At 43.4% G+C, this 23,818-nt stretch overlaps 1 protein-coding gene across 2 annotated transcripts; it reads left to right on the top strand.

Annotated features, from left to right (window-relative positions):
- Positions 1 to 2,392: 2,392 nt before the first annotated feature.
- On the top strand, positions 2,393 to 23,792 carry TRIB2 (tribbles pseudokinase 2). Of its 2 annotated transcripts, XM_071440637.1 has the most exons (4): positions 2,393 to 3,043; positions 3,883 to 4,303; positions 8,275 to 8,567; positions 21,443 to 23,792. In XM_071440637.1, the coding sequence occupies exons 2-4, from the start codon at positions 4,034 to 4,036 to the stop codon at positions 21,909 to 21,911; spliced, it is 1,032 nt and encodes a 343-aa protein (XP_071296738.1). In that variant the 5' UTR covers positions 2,393 to 3,043; positions 3,883 to 4,033; the 3' UTR covers positions 21,912 to 23,792. The 2 variants fall into 2 exon arrangements, with proteins under 2 accessions (XP_071296738.1, XP_071296747.1); XM_071440646.1 differs by lacking the exon at positions 2,393 to 3,043 and having other exon boundaries at positions 3,746 to 4,303.
- The last annotated feature ends 26 nt before the right edge of the window (positions 23,793 to 23,818 follow it).

Raw genomic sequence — 23,818 nt, 5'->3', positions numbered from 1 at the left:
TCAGAAAGATCATGGGGAGATATGATAGCTTTCTCATATGCCAATCTGCTGGCTACTTCTTTGGTAGTACCACTGATTCACTAACTGTTTTAGTTATCATACATATGCAGAAAATTTCTCTCATTCAATTGGATGAGAAAATACAATGAAACAATATTTGCCACTACCAACACAGTTTACTTCAAACAGGAGTTTCTAAGTGTTGTGAACATGACATTTAAACTTGGACCAGCCAATGGCATCCCTTTAGCCCTGACATTCTGACTGATGTGTTCCAAGTCACATCTCTCCCATTTGGTTAAGCACGACAGCTATGGGAGACTGGATGCAGTTAGGCAAAGCTTCAATGCTGACTTAGTTTTCAGACTTTGATCTGACTTTTATGATCTCATTCATCTTCCCATCTCACATGTTATATGTTGATCTTCCTCTACAACTTCAGCTGACTGACACAGACTAAAACAATGGGCATAGAATTATGTACACCTCATGTCTCTATGAGGCAGATAAAGGGGTTTGCTCATTTACAGCTTATTACTTTAACATTGGACTGAAATGGCAGTATCTTCATTGACATAATTGAGAGCAAAAGCAAAATTTACAAAGTATGAGGTCTGGGGAGGGATTCCATAGCAAAGGGAGTGAAATAATTAAAATATTCTGAAAGATTAAAACTCATTTGATGGATAGGTAACTGTGTCATTACACACTGTATGTATCCTTCTGTGCTACAGTGTAGATTTAATTCAGAACTCAAAATTTATAATCTCTTCATTCCAAACTTGAATATGGAATCCCTTCTTCAGATGTAAATCCCAATTCTGATAAAAATCAGGAATTTCCAACCAGAGGCTTAGGATGAATTAGACTTTCCATCCCTTTTTCCTTTCACCCCTTTCTCCTGTTGGCCTTGGAGGCTCTGGATAGCCTTTCCAGAGTTGCTAGGGACTGTGGCTCCGGCTGATGCTGGGTAACTAAGAAAGTTAAACAGAAAACATTTATTTACAGAACAAAGGTTGATGAAAGAGCCTAGGTCTTTGTCACAGTCAGAAGGAGTATGCAGGGTGAGAGGAAGGGAGAAATTGTGTAAAAAGCCATCTACTAAGAAAAGAATGTTTGATTTGGATCACAGGATGTGATACTGGAGAATGTATTGCATAACTTTATGGCTTGTCCTTATTTGCAATGATTCAGTATCCGGCACTGCTCATCTCATTTCTAAAAATGGTACTGAAAAGTTACAAACTATTCAGAGGTGATGGGAATAAGTGAGGAAAGGCAGGAAAAGCACCTTTTCATTTCACAGCAAATAGCAAACACTGAGTCTGCAGGTCGTCCTAGGGGTTGCTGCAGATCACTGCATCTGTGCCCTTCCTCACTACCCAAGTGACATTCACCAGGTTAAATCTCTGCTGCCAGAAGCTCATCTTCTCCATGCCAAATTTAAAATCATGACAACTCTTTTCTCATGGTATTTATCTTATAACTGTAAAACAGGGCACTTACAGCTCCTAGTGACAAGACATGAGGCAGGTGCAATGCTCTAGAGAGGCATTTCCAAAGCCTCCCCTGTCAAGACTGGAGCCTGACTGCAGCATCCCTAGCCTCTTTGGAGCCCTATTCAGAGGTTGTTTCTCTGCCTCAAAGCAGGCACCTCTGGGACGGACTCCTCCATTGGTTATTTCATTATTGTCATACTCACTTCTTTCTACTCCTTGAAAACAGGTATCACCCAAATTCACAGGTGTCCAAAACAACCCTTCTCCCATTTCTGATCCTCCCCTGTGCTGATGGGGGGAAAGGACACACAAGACACAGACAGTCCCTTGGCATTGCCCTGCAAAGGCTGCAGCTCCAGGACAGAGCCGTGCTCTCCTCACAGACCTCTTCTCTTCTTACTGTTAGCTTGTATGCTTTTTTCCCCCCTTTTTTGGGGGCAGGAGGGGATTGGGGGAAGAGGTTTGAGTATTTGGTTCGGTTTGGACTTTTTTTGGTCGTTGTTTCAAAGAAAATCACCACCAACATCCAGACAAAAACTACGTAGTACATATCAGGCTCATTAGGAGTTCAGAGAACTGCTCATCAAATTTCAATATATATATAAACTCCTGTTATTTAAACAAAAGGGAACGGATTTTAAAAAAAGACAAAAAACTGAAAAACCAAACCAAACCAAAACAACAACAAAAATCCAAACAAAAATAACAAAAGAAACCCCCAAAACAAAACAAAAAACACCAAACCGACAGCCCGCAGTGGTGCTGGGCGGAGACAGACCGACCTCATTCATGGCTTTCTCTGCGAAAAGGTTTACGTTTTCCCCCTGTCTTCCCTTCCCCCGCACTCCCTCCTCCCCTCCGTTTTAATTTTGGGACGGATTAAGACAAGTCTGGAGTCGGTAGAACTCCTCCCACCCGGCAGCACCAGGGTACAAGCGCCAGTGCTCCCCTAAGTATGCGGGGCCCCGAGCTGCCCGGAAAAAAACGATTGCTTCATTGAGAAAAAAATCGGCCAGCACATGAGATACCGCATCATCCCCCGCGCCCGACAGCGGAGCGGACTCTGCTTTTAGGGCAGCTTAAGCCACTACCATTATTAGTGTTATTATTTTTGATATTAAAATTAATACCAACATCTCGACCCCAGCCGCAAGGGCAATCCCCGGAAAGGCTGGACCTGCCGGTGCTCTGTCAGCGGGGGAGCCGCGGTCAGCATCCCACCGCTGCACAGCGCTGCTCACAGTGGTGGACACACCGGGATACACCGGGATACACCGGCACAGCCCCGGGGCCCCGAGCCGGCGGGCCGCCCCCGAGCCCTCGGCAGGGCTGCGGAAGGACGTCTCACCTTGTTTACCCCGAGCGCGGCGGGCGCGGGGGGGCTGCGGGGCGGGCCGGGGCGGGGCGGCCGGGGCGGGGCGCGGCGGGGCCGGGCCGGGCCGGGCCGGGGCGGGCGGCGGCGGGGCAGTCGGGCTGCGCGCTGGGCACCGTGCGGGCGTGCGGCGGCCGGCAGCGAGCACGGAGGCAGCCAGCGTCCCCGCCACGTAAGTAGTTACTGATACGCCGGGGGGAGACGGTGCCTCGGTGGAGGGGAGCGGCGCGGCTACCCTCTCCTGCCTATGTTCTATCCCCAAGAGGAAAAAAAAACCCATCAAACAAAATTTGCTCTCTGCATTTATTTTTTTTTTAAAGCGATTCTATTTAATTGTCCCTTATGGCCTTTCGCTTATCGCCCTCCCAGCCCCTGCAGTAAGAACTCGGGCCCTTCTCGCCGCGCCGGTTTTTCTTTTCTTTGTGCGTGAACTCCATTAAGCGCGGCGAAGGCAGCGAGCCCCCGCTCACAATTCCGCTGTGCAGGGGGAGCGTGGGAGCGCTCTCTATTCTCTGGTTGCACTTTTTGTTCTGTCGCGACAACGACAGCGCGTTCCTTTCCGCCAGCGCGGAGCGGTGCGCGCTGCCCCGCCGCGCTCCCGCGGTGCCGGTGCGGCTCCCCCGAGCCGCCCGCCGCGGTCCCGCTCCTTTGTCGGCCCAAGTTAAATGCTCCCTCGCTGTTTCGCGGGGCATTCTCGGAGCGCCCCGGGCGCTAGCGGCGAGGCTCCCGCGCCATCTACAGCCGAGCCGCGGCAGCGCGGCGCTGCCGGGCCGTAGGGGAGCGGAAGGACGGTCCCGCTGCGCACACCGCGTTACCGACCTTTTGTTGCCGCCCGCGCTGCGCGCCCCGCGGGAGCGGCGGCCGCCCAGCCCCGGCCGCGCCGCCGCCCGCCCCTCGGCTCCCCGGCCCCGGGCGCCGCTGCCCCGCCGCCGCGCTGCTCCGCGCCGCTGCGCGCCCGGCCGGCGGCGGGAACAAAGGGCCGCGGGCTGAGCGCTCTCTCCCTGTGCCCAGGACGCGGCGCTGAGGCTGGTCGCCCGCCGCCGCCGCGCTCCCGCTCCCGCCCCCCCTCCGCCACACAAAGGCAGCCGCAGCTGGACGGGCGAGGGACCGCGCTCCACGCCAGGGCTCCGGTGCCGCGTCTCGGCTGGTCTTCTCCATACTCATGAACATACAAAGGTCAACCCCTATCACGATAGCACGATATGGGAGACCGCGGAATAAAACCCAGGATTTTGAAGAGCTCTCGTCCATACGGTCCATCGAGCCAAGCCAGAGTTTTAGCCCGAATCTAGGCTCGCCGAGCCCGCCGGAGACCCCGAACTTGTCGCATTGCGTTTCTTGCATCGGGAAATACTTATTGTTGGAGCCTCTCGAGGGAGACCACGTTTTCCGAGCCGTACATCTGCACAGCGGCGAGGAGCTGGTTTGCAAGGTAATGCCTCTCCTTGTTCTCCCCCTCCCCCGGTTCTCCCCTGTCGCGCCCGGGTTTCCCGTGTCTTGCAGGAGGGCGAGCATGGCCGTGTACCTCGTTTATTGAATAGTGGAGAAACAAAAGGCAGGGAGACAGGATTATAGGCGAATCCTGTAACTTTTCCCTCTCTCCAGACAATGGCCACGTTATAGCGGTGGCCCGGAGCCAGGTCTGCCTTCTATTGGCAGGGGGATATTTTTCTGGAAAGAGCCGTTCTTGAAGTAGGTTTTAACGTGAGTTCAGACCAGGAGAAAGCCTCATCTTTCCACACACTCACTTTTCAAAATGGAGTAGGGAATCCCCAGCTAATTTTAAGGTGTTGGGACCTGCTGACTTCCTCGATTTTTACTGCCCCCAATTCTGTGCTTTGGCTACGGAAGAGGATGGAGAAGCGGGGGGGGCCTGGGGGCAGATTGCCATCGGCTTTATCTTAAAAGTGATTTAAAAAAAAGAACCACATCTAATTAATCAGCCTGAGCTCCCTCACGGTGGAGGTTGTTTGCAAACAGCATCCTCCCCCACTGCCCAACTGAGTAAGAATAAAACCTGCACACCTACGGTTTTTAGAAGTGCAGACAGAATAGCTAGCCCACTCTTTGTAGCCTGCCGGCTTTTCTCTGCCTCCTCCCAATTTGCTCCTACTATTAAAAGGTGAGCTGTGGGAAAAAGAAATCCGCATGCGTGCACATCTGTGGAGGGGTGTTTTTCTCTTTTTGAGCTGAGGGAATATTATCCTTTGTTCCCAAATTGTGATTCTTATTGTCTGTAGTGAGACAGACTTATGTCCAGCAAACTGAAGCAGTACCCAGTAGCAGTTTTTATAACTACATAGCAAATTGCAACCTTGCAACACATGCTGCAGTGTTTGTATTATTCCCAAAACACGGAATTAATGCCATTTGGCAAATTTCTAGATGGAAAAGTAGATGTATTATAGCTTACTAGTATTCCAGGGATTAATAATAGTGTTGCTCACTGTTTCATACTTTCTCATACTTGATTCATAAAAAGTTATGGACTAGGCTGTAGCAGAGAAGTGAAAATAATTGCTCCTCCTTGCTATTTGTGAAGATTGGAGTTCAGAGGGCAATTTAAATATGCTAACTGATTGAGTTATAAAACCTGATGAAACCTAGGGACTTCATGTGATTATTTAGGGGAAAAAAGGCTCATGGCTTTGCTAAGAACTAATATTGCTTGTTGAACTGGATGCTTTGTTACCAAACTGAAATAGAACATGAGAATTTCGAGAATGAAAGCCCAGCTCGACGCAGTAGTACAGTGCTGCACTCTAGGACATTGGCATCTTTTCATGAAATAAACAGGTCTCACAAAGCTGCTGCTCTGCATGAAATTCTAGGTGAACTCGCATGGCAAGTAGTAAAGCGGGGGCTATGCGCTTCTTTGTTTCCTGTTTGGTTTGCAGGATTAAGGCACTGTTGATAACAGTATGAACAGTAAAACTGCAGCTCACAAAGACCGGGCCGTTATTTTTTTCTCCCTTCCATTTAAGCTGTATGTTTTTGAGCTGATCCTGACATTTGAATAGTATCAGTTTTTCCATATGTGCGAGGCACTACTAGCTGTGCTCCAAAAATACGATTTTAGCCTGGCTTGCTAGTTTCTGAGGATGCAGTTGTCAGTCCTGAACTCGGCTTAATTTAATGCGTGCTTTAAAATGCCTGCAGTATCATGACAACTATTTGTCAAGTAGCCTCCCGGCAAAGAGAGGTGCTCTCTGGTATCTTACTGAAGATGCTCTTAGAGATTGCTTGCAGAAACGCTGGGTTTAACAGACACATACTGATGATTCTCAAGATTCATTTGGCTGCACCCACCGGCTGTACAGATGCCGTTATTTGCTTCAAGGCTCTGTGGCATCCAAACAATGGTAACTTCTCACTTCTAATTCCCAGCGAGACCTAAATCAAACTGCAGCTTATTGGACATTTGCTGAATTGAGGCCAGGGATCTTAAAAGCTGGGATACAAAGAAGCCCTTTATAGAAGGTATTTGACACTGTAGCAGTATGATAGTGCTTCCTATCTACCCCCCGTTCAAACACAGTACTTGTACATAACCAGAGCTACTTATTTAACATAGTCTGAGAACCACAAAATGTAACTAATTTACATTATGATAATCTGGTTTAGGAGAGAATTCTGGAAAGTTGTCTTTTCACATGAGGGTTTGAGCCACATGAATATTCCTGCTTAAATTTTATTTTATAGCAGCTGCTTTGTAGAAGAGCCATTCACTTAGAATGTAGTAGTTACGAGTTTTGAGATCCAAATGTCAATGAATTCTCCTCTGGAATGAATTGCACACCAGGGATTTTAGCAACACCCCCTCCCCGCCCTGGTTCTGCTTCCCTGGTGCACCATGTCACCAGAATGCCTCGGTGCTAATCCATCCCCCCGTAAAATGTGCTGGCTCTGTTTGGCAGTCTGCCTTTAAGGTTGTTTTTCCCTATGCTGGGGTAAGGCAGTACAGGTATGAGGTGACAGGTGAGAAGGGGGTGTCCCAGTTTCTTGGGATCTGGGTTCTCTTCTGTGGAAGGAGTTTATTAGGATTGGGCTCTGAAGCATTAAAGGATGCAGGTTTTGAAGCCTCAGGTAAATTCTGATTGAACTGTATCTTTCTCACTCAAGTTTTAAAGGTTTTTAAAGCTTTAGAGAGAACAGGAAGATATTTGCTTCTCAGAGAGGGTACAAATACCCACTATCAGAACACAAATGCTATAATACAGAAAGGTAAAAAATAATTGCAGTTTAAAACGGTGGTTAGAGAACTAGACCAGTTCTTCATTTTTATATTTTGTTCGAAGGACACATGACTACCTTAAATTCTTTTTACTAAAGCAACAAAACACTCACGAGTAAGTTATATATTAATTGAATTTTTATGCTGGTGGAAATGCTAATACTTGCTTTGCAGTCCTCTGCAGCAAGTATAATTAAAAATAAAAATCACTCCTATCAATACTTTGCTCAGTCTCTTTTAGCACACTGACTTCTTTTATTCTCAATGAAGTCTTTCATTTTCTTGTAATGTGGTCTTTTCTCAATTGACTCAAATACTGATTCATTCGTCATCACTAGATTATAGTAACTTTTTATATTTGGGTTTCCCAGCAGCTTTTTTAGTTCTTACAGCTCATTCATAAGATCAGTGATAACATACTTAGTAGTAAAGGGACACTTCGCTTTTAATGGAGCACTTGATTGAAATGCAGAGAGTTCAGGGTGGTTTTGTCTTTGCCTTTTGAAGGGTGTTTGTCTGTGCTCCAACAGGCAGAGCTATTTCCCGGGTTGTCCTTCTGATCTTATAAACAGCTATTGTGGAACTGAGACTTGGAAAGTGAAAGTGACTTTGCTGTTTTTCAGAGATGAAAGAAAGGCAGGAAGTAAATAGGAATAGCAATAGATGATACTTTAAGCCTGAAAATCCTTAAAGCTTTAATGGGTTAATAAAATCAAAAGAGCCAGGCATGTGTATCAGGGTGGATTTAATGTGACAGCTTCTCTCAATACAAAGCTACTGGCTGTATTTTTTATGAGTTTATTTGGATGGAAAATAGAAAAGAAACATGCTTCCTTCTGAGTGCTGCCCTTATACATCTCTGGTCTTCACAGCTTAATTTAGATTGCATTCTAGATTTGATCAGGTGTTAGCTAATGTAACTGTGCTTGCTACCAGTTTTGAAGACTAGCCTTTCCTGTCAAGGTTACGTGTCTTCTGTGTGGGGTTGTGCAGTCTGCTTCGTCTTGTCCTCACTGCTGTGAGTTTGTGACATCCTGTTTACATTGGTGCAGCTTTCAGCAGGGACATAAATTGTACTTAGGGATGGTTTTGTTAGTAGAATCAGATGTACCATGACTTCACTGTCCTTCATGTCACTAACCCTGGCTTTACTGTCATTGTTCCTGCAGGTGTTTGATATTGGCTGCTACCAGGAGTTATTAGCACCATGTTTTTGTCTGCCTGCGCATAAAAATATCAACCAAATTACTGAAATAATTCTCGGGGAGACAAAAGCGTATGTGTTCTTTGAAAGGAGCTATGGGGACATGCATTCGTTTGTTCGTACCTGCAAGAAGCTTAAAGAAGAGGAGGCAGCCAAACTCTTCTATCAAATAGCTTCTGCTGTTGCACACTGCCATGATGGTGGACTGGTACTGCGGGATCTCAAGCTGCGAAAGTTTATTTTTAAGGATGAAGAAAGGTAAGTCTCCCTCGTTATGGCTGGGGGTGCCTGAGGTCAGATAGTTGGAGGTGCAGGATATTGTAGCCTTTGTTTGTAGTACACTTTATTTTCCTCTGCAACCTGATCGTGGGATGGATGTGCCATTTTACCTTCTGGCTTAGGTTTTGGAGTAAAGTAAGTATAGAGAGCTGTTTGCATTCTGCATCTCCACCTAGAGGAGTTTCCTCATTCCTCTTGGGGAGACATCCATCTGAAAGGGTGTCTGGTGTAAGAGCTGCACTATTATAAAGGCTGCTGGTGTTAAAAGAGGATGTTAAAGAGGACTGGGGACTGAAATGGCTCATTCCAGTGAGGAGCTGTAAAGAGGAAGAGCAGTCAAGTGTTTTCTGTCAGACTGTTCTGAGGACATCTTGTTTTCCACGCTCAGAGGGTCTGGAGGCTGCTTGTAAGAGTATTATGTGGTCACTAATTATACTAAGACTGAAACTGCCTTGCACTGGGGGTGCTTGTTTGTAGGACCACCTGTTGTACTACTTGGGGAACTACTGGTTTGGTTTTTTTAAATGATATCTCCTCCCTAGACACCCTTCTGTGTAAATGATTTGGGGAAGGAGTATGGGAAGACAGGGAAAGAAATAGCACTGGATACTCTGGGTATATTGTTGAATACTCTTTCTGATGTGGAGCAATAGCCGTACTGTTGTATGTGTGGAAATTTCCTATCCCTTTCCTTCTGTTTACCAGTCTTCTTTGTCTTGAATGATGAATTTATTTACAACTTCCACATAAGGTATCAGAGCAATCAATACTGTCAGAATCATGTTAGGCTTTCACAGAGTCATTAAATTGGAAGATGACCATTAAAAAAAAATCCAAACATCTAAATGGGAGCAGAACCTGCCTTTGTACTTCTTCTGGTCTTGGTAGAGAATGGGGACATGGTTTACATTTTTAATTGATTACTAAAAATTGTCTGAAAACTTGTTCAAACTGCTGCAGAGTGAAATGGATGTTTTGGAGAGCTTTGTTAAAAATAACCAGTGCATATCAGTTCTGTTGGGGAATTACAAGAAACAGCCAAATTCTCAAAGTTCTCCACAGGAAGAACTTCTTTCTCAGGAAGTTAGTGATCTAAAAATTACAAAAAACTAATACACAATTCATTCAGGAAAGAAAAGTTCCTGGTCTTAAAATAAAAATGACATAATAAAGATGACAATCTATCCCATTTAAATATTCTCTACATTTATTTTATTGCAAGCTGAGTTTTGCAAAATAGGCTTCTCCTTTTAACCTATTTACAGACTGAAAAATAATATATATTTTCACTTCTTAATTCAGTTCAGATGATTGTCTGCAAAGCATTTTTCTACTGCAGCCCCAAGGTCTGATTCCTCATCTTTTTCAAATAAAAAAAGTATAAAATTAAACGAGCTTAATGATCATTCATAGAGAAATGCAGAGCAGCTAGATATAAGCTGCACTTCCACAACTTTTACTCCCAGTTTAATAACTAAGCACCATTCTAGAACCTCTGATGAAGATAAGAAGGAAACTTGTGCAAAATAGTTGAGGGGTTGTTCTCTGTTGTAGATGATAACGTCCTAATGTTTAAGTGGATTTTTTTTTTTCCTGGGGATGTATGTAAACATGTGTGGTTTTGCATGAAGAGCAGAACTTGGAGGAGCTCATCCAAGGGAAGGCAGCATGAGCTCAGAGCAGTGCAGTGGGAGCAGACACAGGCCTGTGCTGAATGCTCTTGAACTCCTACCCTGCTGCTTACTAGGAACGGAGTGCAGCATAGGAGGCACAGGGCCAAATCCTTCAGCCACCCAAGAAAAGTGGTGTGTACTGTAATAGCAGTGTTGGCTTTTATGAATGTTTTTAACTTAGCTGTTGTTTGCAAAATGACACTGTTGCTCAGTTCTGAGCATTGTCTTCTAATTATACAATAATTCACTATAAAGGTCAAATAGGACTTGCTGGTTATTTTTAAGATAATCATAATGCGGTTTTCTTCTGGATGTAATGTTGGTTTGTAAGTAGGAAGGTATTGTAATCCTTTCTCTACTAAATAAACAGAGATGAAATAATGTGAGATAGAAATAGAACCAAACAGCAGTGACTGCCTTTTTTCACATCCTCTGATCATCATACTGTAATCAGTCATCACTTTCAATCTCCTGCTATATTTAGAAATGAAAAATCTTCCTGGTCCTCCTGAGTTCACAGAGGTGTTGGTGTGTTGCTTGCATCCCTCCGAGCTCCCATGTGTCTGAAGCTGCTGCTGAGGATTCCTGTGTGCTGAGCAGTCCTCGAGGAGCTGCCGTCAGCAGCCGTGCCTGGCAGATGGGTGCTGCACCATCCCTTGCTCTCTAGAGCTCATAATGAACCAGAGAGGGAGAGAAGAGATAAAAATGATGTTTTGAGAAATGTGTGTGAACTCTGCTGCTGTGTGTCACCTGCTCTTCAGTGAAGCTCTTTCTTAGCAGTTCTTTTCCTATTTCTTCAAGGCTGTTTTTCTGCAGTTCATTTTAAGTACCTACCACTTTGGAACTTCCTCTTCCTGAAGACTCTCGTGGCTTTAATTTTGGTAGTAGAAAAGATGTGAAATCCAGCAGGCAGGCAACACATGAATGGAAAACTTGGTGCTTTTATTTTTTTTTAAGTAAGATGCTTGTCTGTTGTTGGCTGAGAGCTGCCAGACTGGAGGAGCCAGAGGGAATGTGAAGGTTACGTGGAAGTAGTTCCATTTGTTTAAAAAAGAAAATCAATTTTAAAGCATTTCTTAGTACATCATCTTTCATTGATCCTAATGACATCCTGGTAGTTCAATAGAAGAACAGAGCTCCTGAAGTTTTGCAGGTGGTGCATACAGTGTTAAAATTCTTCTACCCCATCCCCATTATCTAAATTACAGCTGGCATTTGCAAAGATTTGGGCTCCTGATCTAGCAGCACCAAAAGTGCTCTTAGCTTCAACTTGATGTCCCCACTAAAAATGTGTGTTATTTGGATGCTACAAATCACAGTGCCTTGGGATGTTTCTAATGAACTGGTAACTGGAATAAAGTATTGTTATAGGCTGGTAGCACTGAGCATTCTGTAGGGGTCCTAATTGTACTAGAGGTGTTCTCCTTAATGTGGTAAGTCCATGAGAGACTCAGATCATGTCTTACACTATTGCATGTGTAAGTACAATGCAAGTACATTAGCACTTAAAATGAAACTCAGAATTCCACTGTGGAAACAAACAGAAAAAAATTGTCTGTGTTTCAAGGTAGTTTATAGTTTCTTTAAATCCTGAACTGTAGGAAGTTGGAAGATAGGGTGAATTGCATTCCATAAAAATGATGTGTGCTGTTGCTACATGGGTTTTTGTTTTGTATAAAAGGTAGTGCAGTTGTGTTTTTTAGGAGGAGGTGTCTGTAGATCCCTGGGTAAACTATAAGTGAAATAGCCAGTCTTGTAGTATTGAAATTTCAGAGTTAAACTCCATAAACCTGCAGCTGATTTTGATGAAGCAGAAGTTCTAAGACATTACAGCATGGCTGGAAATGTTTTGTAAGACTGGGTTAGCAAGCAGCAGCACATCTATTAAATGATTGTAGTGGCTTCCAGAACACTGAATATATGGAAAACAACACTGACTTGCCATGTTGAGTCTCAACAGACTTTCTAAAGTACCTCTAAGGCACTTCAAAAACTGTGTCCTTACACTTCAGAATGAAACTTAAATCCAAAACAGTGAATGACCTATGATAAAACCTGTGTTCTTGTATATTTTCTCCTTCCATCCATGTTGTTAAAAATTTTTCTCCTGGGTATGAAGCCAGGTTGGTATTAATGTTGTGAGGCTCTTGCTTTTGAGTATTTTATCTGTGTTCATGTCATGGTATTTACCATTTTCCATGTACAGCCTGTCCTCATAGTAGGCCCTTGGGCAGAACTGTGCCCTTCTCCTAGCTGGTGTCCCATAATGATGTTGCAGAACAGGCAGGTTTTTTTTGGGTTGTGCTAAAAATAGTGCCATACACAGTATATAGCTAATAAAGCAGTTCATCAGTCTGATACATAGCAGATGCTTTGAGAAAGAGCCATCTGAAAGATCTCAGAATTAAATGAAGCATTTCTGTGTTGGTTGTTTCAATGGTTTGCTTAATACAAGAACATTTCTGCTGTCAGGGAATTATTAATTTCTTTAGTGTGTTTTTAAGCCTTTAATTATATTAAAATATTAGCTGTCGTAATATTTGAAGCTTAAAGACCTTGTACATTCATCAGACTTGTTGAAGGGAAAATTAAAATAATTTTGGTATTTAGATATTGTAATTTTCCTCTATTCTTTGAGTAAATATGAGGCAGGTGGGATTCAATAAAAATAAACAGGATTTGACACTTTTTGCTCTATGCCAGGGGAATGCAGCCAGTACAATACACTAATTTAGAAAGCCTGTGCTAGCATAACATATTTACTTGGTGCTCTTAGAATAATTTTTCCTCTTTAATTTCTCAGCTTTGAGTGGATGATGCTTTAACATGACCTAGTTATGTTGTTTCCAATCCTCATGATACAAACCTGATCCCACAAAAAATACAAATGCATATACCAACCTTTTTGCATGTAGACCTTTCATTTTCTTATAGTAAGTAGTAAGCTTTTCTCCCCAGCATTTCTCAGAGTATAATGTGGTCAGCAGCTTTTTCATCAATGTGTTAAAATTTGCTGTTACCCTTACAATTCTGTAGAGAACGTGTAAGTTAATGCTTTCCCTAAGTCCTAGAGAGTCCTAAAGTGGAAGAAAATCAAACAAAATGGGAGTGCTCTTAAAATACCTGAAGATTTAGAAATAAAAACAGTCTTCATCTGTTTTGTCATTTAAGCACTTTGCTCTACACTGAACGGGGCCGCAGGACCAAAGAGCACAAGTTCTTCAATAGTGGAGACTCATAGGTCAGATTTCAAACCAGAAATTATTATTCTTAAAGTATGGAGGAAGGCAGATTTCTTAATGGACAGCAAATCTGCTGTGAGGCTTAGGTAGAAGATGAAGTGGTTGCGCAACTGTTTTCCACAGAAGGGTTCATGTCCTCATTGCCTTTGTGCGGTTTGGTTACTAAGTCTCTCTTCTCACCCTGTTCCTGGGAGTGACACTGATGTGTTTGGTGCCCTTCCCAGCAGGAGGGAAGAGGGAGGCTGTCTGCAGGTGGTGAACATCACAGCCACCCTGTGAAGTGCATAAATCTCCCCCTAAGGACATAGATAGTTATACAGGTTAATTGCTGTGCCAAAGGTTATAAATTAATGCAAAAGCCAGGGAAGATTTGGCTGCTGTCTGGCCCTGGGATGATGATGGGAACTCAGATGGACCTTGAGTCAGCTCAAGGCCTTTCAATGAGACCAGCTGTTGAAGCCAGCACTGGAGTTTGCAGGAGGTTTTACCCCTGGGGTGTCATTTAAGCACTTTGCACTATGTGGATCATAGTAGGGCCTTGTCTTCTTCACTCTCCCTGTTCAGGCAGGATGCTGTGGTATGTGTTGGCTGTCATGTCAGTCATGGGTGGTGCCTCTCCTGAGATGCCCATTGTGGGATTGATCTCTCTGACAAAAGGTGCTCTGTAGCCCCTGGAGTAGATGAGTAGATGTGTCTCAGGACATCTCAAATTCAGTTAAATAGCTGGTCCTTTTAAAGACTTGAAAACCTCCATCCTTAGACTTGCTGCAAAATGGTCCATTTTGAATTATGAGTGGAGACTGAGGGTATCTGGATGTCTGTGCTAGGGGTGAATGAGAAAGGGAGGCAGGAGCCCAACTAGTCACAGCTGCAGTGCATTGTCCGAGTGAAATTCTTCTGCTGCCTTCTCTTTTAATTGTTGTTATTATCACACTTGGGGATTACATCAGGCTTGGGAGGGAGAGGAAAGGTGGTGATTGTAAAGAGGAGCCAACCTGGGGCATATTTAGTCTTGAGCACCTGCTTTTTTGATAGATGTGTATTGCTTGGAGACAGGATTGCAGACGTCTAAGCAAAAGGTTTTCAGTAAGGTTGTGAAATAATGGCATGGCCTTAGAGATGTTGAGCACCCATTGTAGGCTGAGAAAGTACTGGGCTGTTTTCACAACATGACGTTATATTAAAAAAAAAATTGTGGTCTTCTTTCCCTGTGGAGCTTCATCATGCATTGTATCAAAAGACCTAGAAAAGATGGGAAACACAGCATATGGTTGACAGCATAGCCTTTTAAAACTCTGATCTTCAATGTGATCTAACAAGACAAAAGTGAAGTAGTGAAGTAGCTGTCCTGACTCAGATTCTTACAGAAGAATGGATTGCTCAGGGTATTGTAACTGAGCTCCTCTGTGGAAGAGTCTGCAGTGGATTTCACAGCCTGCACCTCAACACAAGCATCACTACCTACCAACTCTCTGGGGAGTATGTTTTGTCTTTAGGCAATAAGGGCATGGAAGAAACAAAGTATATGGCATACAGGACAGGCTGTTCCTAGCAATCCTATTTGAGTGTTGTAAAACTGAGGTCTTTGGGGCACCAGTCCTTCCTGGAGATGAGCCAGAGGATTTGTAAGTGGAATTCTGTAGGGAAAAAACCCAGACCAGCTTAAAACAAGTTAAAAGCTCTAAGTTGCTGGGTACTGCATGTCGGGGGATGCAGGCAAGGCTGTCTGTGCTGTTAGCATCCCTGCAGAGGAAGGGTGAGGGAGATGTAATTTTTAGAGGGTTCCTCATTGTGCGGAAGTACCCGTGAAGGAATCTTCCCTTAGGAACGAGGTTCATCCTGTAAACCTGTGCTGCCTGAAAGTCCCAGTTGTCTTTTGAAACATTTCCTTGAGCCTGTTTCATTATGCAAGAGACTGTCTAACAGCCTTTGTGCAGAGTTTGTTTATTTTTCTTCTCTGAAATTGTGTAGGACGTTGTGTGGTGAACACCCATGCTCTTTGCTGTTACAAATTGGAAAGGGATCTATTGGTGAAAGGAGCAGGATTTAAATGGATGGCATAACATTTCCCCCTGCTCCTGTGTGCCCCTCTGCCCCCAAGGAGATTGGGTAGTTGTGAGTTCAGAACCAGTCTTTTCACCAGAGCTGCAAATCATCTGCCGGGGCTTTCATTACCGCCTTCCCTGTCTCACTGGCTCCCTTATGAAGAATGCCTACTTCTGCATTATTTAGGAGAGATTCCCTTGGTTAAAAAAAAAAAAATCGATTAGCAAAAGATAACTGCTTCCTATGTTGAGCTTCCCTTTTTTTTTTTTTTTGCCTCCTTGTGACTCTAATTGCATGCATGCTCTTCTCATCATTATGATGAGGTGTGGGCAACTGACCTCGATTAAATGACCTGTAAATTATTGGCCACCTAGGAGCAATCCCTGGTCCACTGGGCAGTCAATGGCTTCAATGCCTCTACCTAGGGAAAGGCTCTCCTGGTCTCAGTCAGAATACTATTGAAATATGAGAGAACATTTCTTGGGCGCTTTCAGCTTTTTACCCTTGGAGGAATATTGTGAAGCACCTTTAGAAATTGTCATTTTATATTTACCTGCAATTGTATTTAAAAAAATAGTAATTCAGATGGCAATGATGTTTGTTTCCTGATCTCCAGAGTCTGCTGCATAGAATCTGTAAATCTGGATCTTTTAATTTTACCCAGCCTAAGTAACAATTGGATGGTGTATCTGGAGTGTCCAGAGCAGGATGGCTCCTTCAGTCTCTTCCAAAAGCAGCTGATTTGGCTGTCATATGGGGAATGTTGCTGTGCAAAAATTGTGGGCCCAGTCTGCAGTTAGTGTTCCCAAAATGGGAAGGTTGGCTCAGCTGTTGCTCAGGTATTATTTCTCATATGCTCAGGTATTATTTCTCATACAGATGGCTTTGGGGACAGACTAGAGGCAACTGCTTTCATTGATTCAGGTGCAGGCTCCTTTACTGCTGACTGCTTATTCACTGCAATGAAGGTATTTTCTTCTGAAACGCTCAGACTAACAGTTCTTGTCACTGCTTTAAATGTTAAAGATTTTTTTTCTCCTGCCTTATGAGTTGAGAGCCCTCTGAATAATTCAACTGATTTTGGTATGGAAATTGTTTGCTTTTGGAGAGCAAGTGTGAATGTTGGATTCTTATGCCCTGGTTTCAGTGTCAAAAGGCAGGATAGCAATTTGCTGATAGTCCCAAAGCTCTGCAGGGAAGAGTAATGTGAATCTGTTGGAAAAAAAGTGTGGGATGTGCAACAAAGGCAGAGGTGAGTGCGCCAAAGGTTGCATTGGAGAACCTTCGGGAAGACAATTGATTATGTTTTGTTACATTACTGAAGAGCAAAGTCTGAATGCAGTCAAGTAATGAATGGCATATTGATAAGAAACTCAGAGTGGTATTGTTTTTCATGGGTTTCCCTGACGGTTTCTATGGGGACAAAGACGCATTTCCCGTCCGAGTGCTGCTGCTGCCCTCTGATTGCACTTCTGTGGTTTCATTCACCAGTAATGGGAAAGCATTCATAGGCAGAATAGCTTCCCCTTTTTAAATAGCCATGATTCAGGGTTGTATTTTTTTTAATGCATTAAACTAATGCAGTGTTTTATCAATGATCTGATAGATACATAATGCTCTTTTTCCAAGTGCTTATTCGGGGTCTGCATTAAAACTTGAAATTATGTATTGTAATTACGTAAGCCTTGGCAAAACTCTTTGTTGCCCTGCAGTATGTGTACAAAGTAATTCTCATCCGGCTGAGGCAGTAGCTTACATTTGAACTTCGGGGATTAATTTGTTGCAACTGTTTGTCAAGCTCAAATGCTGGTGCTTTTGGAGAACTTTTTTCTCTTCTGGGGATCCTTTGTGAGAATCCTTTTTCTCTTGTGGGGACTGATGTGAGTTAATTACTTAGAGAATGAGAGGTTTTTAGGGAACTATTTTTATTTGCCCTTTTTCCTCTCTGTGATGGGAGGCACTTCAAAGTTGATTGTGATTTCACACCTTCATGTTTGTTTTTTTCTGTCCTTTGCCTTAACAAATGTCAAATTTTGGGTTGTCCAGTTAATCTGCAGTTGGATGCACTCCCCACCCTTTTCTGTGGAGGTTCTGTGTTCTCAGAATCGTCTTGTAGTTTTCAGGGTCTGTTTGTTGTTGTTGGCTTTTATTCCTGTTCATGGCTATTTGATTTCAGTGCTTTCTGAGAGAGGCATGTGGGGGAGAGAGATTGCTTCTCATTCAGCATTCTGCATTTCTCTGTATTTAGACTTTGACTCCCCTTTTTCTCATCCCCTTCCATACTCCCTGCCTGATTTCCCCTCCCAAAAACAACCTAAAAACCAAACCTTAAACATCACTGGATTGCAGAAAGCAGAGCTCTTTTAGCCAATGCTTGAAATGCAGTGTAAAGGAAGGCCAGCAAAACTGGAAGCTGTTTCTCACAGAGATGGGGTACTGTGCACTGGGAAATAGCACTTTCTGAGCCAGGCTGCTGCTTTTTGATTGCCTGGAAAGATGTGGAACGACTGTCAAAAGGGGACTGAGAGTTGCTGTGTACACACACCTGTGCAGTACCCAGTGGTAGCACTGCACAGACTGTGTTCCATCTGTGAGGCTGAGGTGGGTGAAGTCATCTGTCACAGAAAATGGGCTGCAGTGGGTCTGCCCAGCCCCAGTCCTGCCTGGTGGTGCTGGGAGAACCACCCTGTGAGCTCTTTCTATTGCCAGCTATGTCAAGTCAGACAGCCCTTCCCATCCCTGTGCTCTCCTTGCTGTAGGGATGGAAAGTCTTTGTTATCATCGACTGTGAAGACACTGGACTTTACAAACTGGGAACACCTGGGCTGTGCCTGGGTGTTGCTGGGAGAGGAGAAAGCCATGCTGAGGCCATGCAGCTGGCAGTGTGTGCTCAGGGGATGCAGGCCCTGCAGTCTGCCAGGGAAATGTATGCCCAGTGCTGCAGGAGCACTGCCTGCTTGCAGAGGAGCCATTTCACCACTTGGCACAAGGGAGTCTCTGGCTCAGGGTTTGGGGCTGACCAGGAGGAAGAGGACTGAAGGTTGTGTTTTTGTTTAATTTGGGACCTTTTGTTTCCTCAAAGCCTGTCGGCTCAGCAGGATGAAAAACCTGGCTGGAGTGTTTTCATTTGCCCACAGCTTACAGAGGAGCAGGCAGATAAGGGCCAGCTGTTGTTCCATTTGCTTGCTTAAACAAAACCCACTGTTTTGTGTGGAGGCTGCAGCACCTTGCAAGGAAAGCAAGATGGGGATATGGCTTTTGTGTGCTGCTTCTCTTTTATTATCAAGAAATTATTTCTTCTCTTGGAAAAAAAAAAAATAAGAGTTTTTGACACACCTTGCAGTCTGTTCTCTGTGGTTTTGTACTGTGTCCGTTGTAGGAAATGAGAGATTTGGGAATGCCAATAATTATATGTAATATAAAAGCTTCTTATTGAACTGTTTTTCTAAAGTCTTTGGCAACTCCCAGAAATGTAAAATAGGATAGGAAAGTAAAGAACATTTCCCTGTGTTGTTGACACTGGGATGGCAGGCGAGCGTGTGTGGGGGTGAATTCCCTCCTGGAAGTTGTTTATTAATAGCCTGCTCTGCCCCACTCCCTGTGTGTGTGTTCTGCTTCTGTTAGTTAGCAGGAGTGAGTCGATGTTTTCCTGTCTGGCAGTTCAGTGACTTAATGCATGTTTGAGTATCTGGCCCCACTGTTTTATTGCTAGACATGCTTTTTTATGGAAAAACTGAGGTGGGCAATGCAAATGGAACCACAACTCATGTCCCTGCCTTCCCTTTCATTTCCTCTTCTCTGTTCTCTGCCCTCTTTGGCATGTTTTTTTTCCTCCGGGCGTTTCTCCTTGCTTCTCTTCCTACGCTGCGCAGGTGCAGGAATGTGTCAAAGCTGAGCACTGTGACAGGACTCTCCTCAAGTCACTCTCCTGTTGTGGACCCTCTGCTTTGTGTGCAGAGGGAAATTTCTGTGGTCTTGGTAATTGTAGTGAAGTTTTTCCTTGCAGCCCACTTCCTGTGTGGTGCATTGCTGCTGTAAAGTATTGTTTGAGTGCTAATGAGGGGGTTGTCCATGGCCAGAAGTACTGTTAGGATGGCAGTGGTAATTAATGAGGAAGCAGGTGTATTGAGCAATGCCCATCAGCATTGAACTGGAGGAGCAAACACTGGCCTGTTTCAGGAGAGAAGGAGCTGCCCTGACACACTGTGCTTGGGAGCCAGGTATTCGGAATTCTGTATTTATGACTTCCTCATTTGGGGCACGTTGCCAGAGGGGCTTTCACCTCTGCTAGTAAACTTATTTAGCTGTTGAAAAGGTCCAAGTGTCATGAAAGTTTATGGCACAGTTGCCTCTGGAGTACTCCATGGAGTAAAATGCTCTTCTGTTGGTTCAAAAAAGATAGGGCTGAGCTGCCCTGGAACTAAGTCTAAGCCAAAGCTGGCCCAGATGTCTTTCGCAGCTCAGGCTCAATCAGTGTTGTCTTCAGTAAACATTTAAGAAACAAGGCTCTCCTTGTCTATTTTAATGCCTGTTAAATTACGTGGTTTAGTCAAGAGACGCAGATTCTGCCTTCTGGGATGAAGTCCAGTCCCTGCCTGTGAATGTCTGTGGTACGAGAGCGGGGCCGTGTCACAGGGCTAAGAGTGATGGCAACAGACCTGTGGGGTTCAGGGATGAGGGCACTAAAACTCAAAGTTGAGTTATGACCCCAAATTATTGAAAGGAAAATCTGCACTACTGCTAGGTCACTCTGCAATCCCATGGCACTGGACAAGCCCTGTTGCATTGTAGTGACTGTTCTCTAAACCACCCTTTGCTGAGAAGTAGTCTGAAGGGTACTTGGTAATCCTTTGGATGCATCCAACAGGGACAGATTTTTAAATATAGATAAAAAGCCTAGCAGTGAGAAGGGAAAGAAAGGTTATGTTCAGCTAGTGCTATGACAAGCAGCTCTGCATCATTTTTTTTCTGCTCCTGTGTGATATCCATAAGGGAAGAAAATTCTCTTGCAGAGATAATTACTGCAGCACAATGACAAGTTCACAGTGCTTTGCAGGCAGCAGGAGTTTGCAGTCTAGATAAGGCTTTCCTGTCATCTCTGCAAGTCCTTTGCCAGCTTCTCTGTTCATTCCAGTGCAAGAAGCTCCTCTGGCTCAGCTGGGTAGATAAGCTTGCTGTTAATCTTGGCCTTCAGCTCACCTGATCTCCCTTTGCCCAAAATTCTATTTGGGAAGACTGAAATTTGTTAAAAGTGCTCTTTCTTAATTTCTCTGAAAATTGCTGGGGTAAAGGAAAGTGTTGGCTGGTGAGAGGGATCATTTAGGGTCAGAGTGACCATTTTATTACTCTTAAACCTTGCTGAACTACAGGTGTACAGAGTGGCTTTGCCAGCATGACGGGTGTCAAAATAACCTTGTGTAGTTAGGGCTGGGTTTGTATTTGGGTGTGAATCCTACATAGGTAGGTTAGAGTGCATCCAGCTCAGAAAAGATCTTGAGGTTTATGTCCCCTTTTGGAAATCATGTCTATGTAAAATTAACCGAAAGCATGAATATGGCAGTTCCTATCCTCTTTTTAAGAGAACTTATTAATGAGTTATTAATTAAATTTATTAATGAGTTTACTGGACGTGACTGTATTTGAAATCCTCTAGCTGTATGTGTGGCAGTATTCCCTATATGGGCCTAATATCTCTAACCAGTATGGAAGAGACAATATCAATTTATCTGTAATGACTGCTGTGAGTGGGATTTTAAACTGATGCACTTCTGCAGTTGTCAAATTTTGTAGAGTATGACTATTATAACCATAGAATTGCAACAGTCAGAATTTGTGTTTGATGTTTGCTTACCTTGATAGTATTATGTTTTGTTTTTTTCCCCTCCCCCCACAGGACTAGAGTGAAATTGGAAAGCCTAGAAGATGCTTATATTTTAAGAGGAAATGATGACTCTCTTTCTGATAAGCATGGATGCCCAGCCTATGTGAGTCCAGAGATCTTGAACACAAATGGCAGCTACTCTGGCAAAGCAGCGGACGTGTGGAGTCTAGGTGTCATGCTTTATACCATGCTGGTTGGACGCTATCCTTTCCATGACATTGAGCCTAGTTCCCTGTTCAGCAAGATCCGTCGTGGGCAGTTTAACATTCCAGAAACTCTATCCCCTAAGGCAAAATGCCTCATACGTAGCATACTGCGTCGAGAGCCATCAGAAAGGCTGACTTCACAGGAAATTCTGGACCATCCATGGTTTTCTACAGATTTTAATGTATCGAATTCAGGATATGGTGCTAAGGAAGTATCAGATCAGCTGGTGCCTGATGTCAACATGGAAGAAGACTTGGACCCATTCTTTAACTGAGCACAAAGACTGGTGTTCAGAAGGTACACAACCTGGAGATGGACACATGAAGGAGCCCTTCCTGACCGCGTTCAATCACATCCTGCATCAGCCTAGCTTGGTAGCAAAAGACACTCAGAGGTCCTCGGATTGAGAAGGAACCTCCACAAGGAGCTAATATAACAAATGTAGCATGGGGACAGATTGGGGGGGCGGGGGGAGCTTGCTATCAGGTTAGATTGATTTGGAGGAGAAAAGGCAGCATGGAGCAATTGTAGCTTCACCTTTTTGGAGCCAAGGAGACTGCACATGCCAATTCTGGTGCAGCTGTATCACTCCTGTTTCTGTTCTATTAAAAACAGTGGTAACTCACAACAAATAGAAACTTTTTTGCCTCAGCTCACATCTTGGCATCGCACTGTTAGATATTCAACTTCAGCCATTATTCAGGGAAAATACAATTGGCTAACTTTTTTAATCGGATGTCTAATAATTAATGGGATTAATACAAGAAAAAAATTAGGTGCACAAAGACGGACATGAAAAGTGGGTGCTAAAAAAAAGCAAAATTTCAGTTCATGTCTCTTGATAGCTATTTTCAAGTCATTTCTTCTAAATAAACTACTTAATATTCTTGTCAGGAAATGACATTTTAATGCGTTGTTCCCTTAAGGGGAAGTAACTGTCATTTAACAGGCTGTTCTGTTTTGTGTCAAATGGTTTGTTGCAGGAAGCTATTATAACTCGAACTTTCAACTGCATTACTGCTATAATAGGAGAAAAAAAGAATAAAACTGTATAATTTTTTTTTTAAAGATATGAGATACTGGCTTCCATATCTGCCATGCTGCACGTATATGACTAGCAAGGGCAGAAAGCCCTTAATGGTGTCTTCATCTGAGAACCAATCTCTTCTTTACTGACTAGCCCATGTGTAAATAGAGGGCTCTTTATTATTGAGGAAGAGTATTGTGGGTTTTTTCTTTGAATTCCTTTAAACTTGGGAAAAGAATTGTTTGATTTTCATTTTTGTTAATGTCCAGACTAAGAAATAAGAGGGTATTAATAAGCTGAACATTTATATTACAGATATTCCTCTTGAAACATACACAGTAATATGCACCTTTTGTATTGTCAAGACTTATTCTATTTATTGAAGAAAATGTCACAGTAGTGATGTATTAAGCCAGTACTTCAATTACGGGTTGACTTGGGATGACATGTTACATGCTGTAGTTAACACACTTCTTTTCTGTTCAGGTATTTCTGTCCCTAAATAACTTTTTATTTAGCTTCTTTTTTTTTTTTTTTTCTAGATAGCTTTATTTGATTTAGACTGGCAAATGTTTTTATTACTGCTTTTATATTGCTGTATGATATTGAAATCTCTTGGCATAAATATTTGTGTTTCCAGTACCTCAGTTGTTCTGATATTACTGCCTGTATACGTTTTGTGAAGTGGTCATGTTTTTTGGGTAGGTACATGTGGACTCTGTAGTATGTAAATGTTACTTGAATTTGTGCTTAATTATAGTATGTGGCATGTGCGTACAGCTACTTGGCATTTGACGTATGGATGCTATTTGCCTGCCTTGCAGGAAAGTTATGGTCCCACTCTCAAGAGGATGTTTCACAGTTCTTTATCAAGAGACAAAGCTAGCTGCAGCTGACCTGCCTTGGTTCTATTTTGGTAACTAAGAATATAAAGGAGTAATGTTTTTACACTCTGAAGATGGTGCTGTGTCAAGAAGGACTTTTTTTTATTTTATAAGTACCTTATAGGAGGAAAGATTGGTGATGTGCATGGTGGGGTTTTACTGCCTCTGGTGCTTTGTCATGTATTTGGTTTAATGTTTTTGTCCTAATCTCTTCAATAAATAAAATTGTGCATATTTAACTAAAGTTCAGTGGTGAACAGTGTTCTTACT

The sequence above is a fragment of the Agelaius tricolor genome, unplaced genomic scaffold, assembly GCF_023055355.1.
Source record: "Agelaius tricolor isolate 1412-34295 unplaced genomic scaffold, bAgeTri1.0.p SCAF_1, whole genome shotgun sequence".
Classification (NCBI taxonomy): domain Eukaryota; kingdom Metazoa; phylum Chordata; class Aves; order Passeriformes; family Icteridae; genus Agelaius; species Agelaius tricolor.
Note: the sequence above shows the minus strand (reverse complement) of the source record. Positions and strands in the feature narration are given on the sequence as shown.

Excerpts from the sequence above, each read along its gene's own strand:
- TRIB2 (XM_071440637.1), top strand. The coding sequence starts at position 4,034 with ATGAACATACAAAGGTCAACCCCTATCACGATAGCACGATATGGGAGA. Across the intron at positions 4,304-8,274 it reads GCGAGGAGCTGGTTTGCAAG|GTGTTTGATATTGGCTGCTA; the intron begins GTAATGCCTCTC and ends TTGTTCCTGCAG. Across the intron at positions 8,568-21,442 it reads ATTTTTAAGGATGAAGAAAG|GACTAGAGTGAAATTGGAAA; the intron begins GTAAGTCTCCCT and ends CTCCCCCCACAG.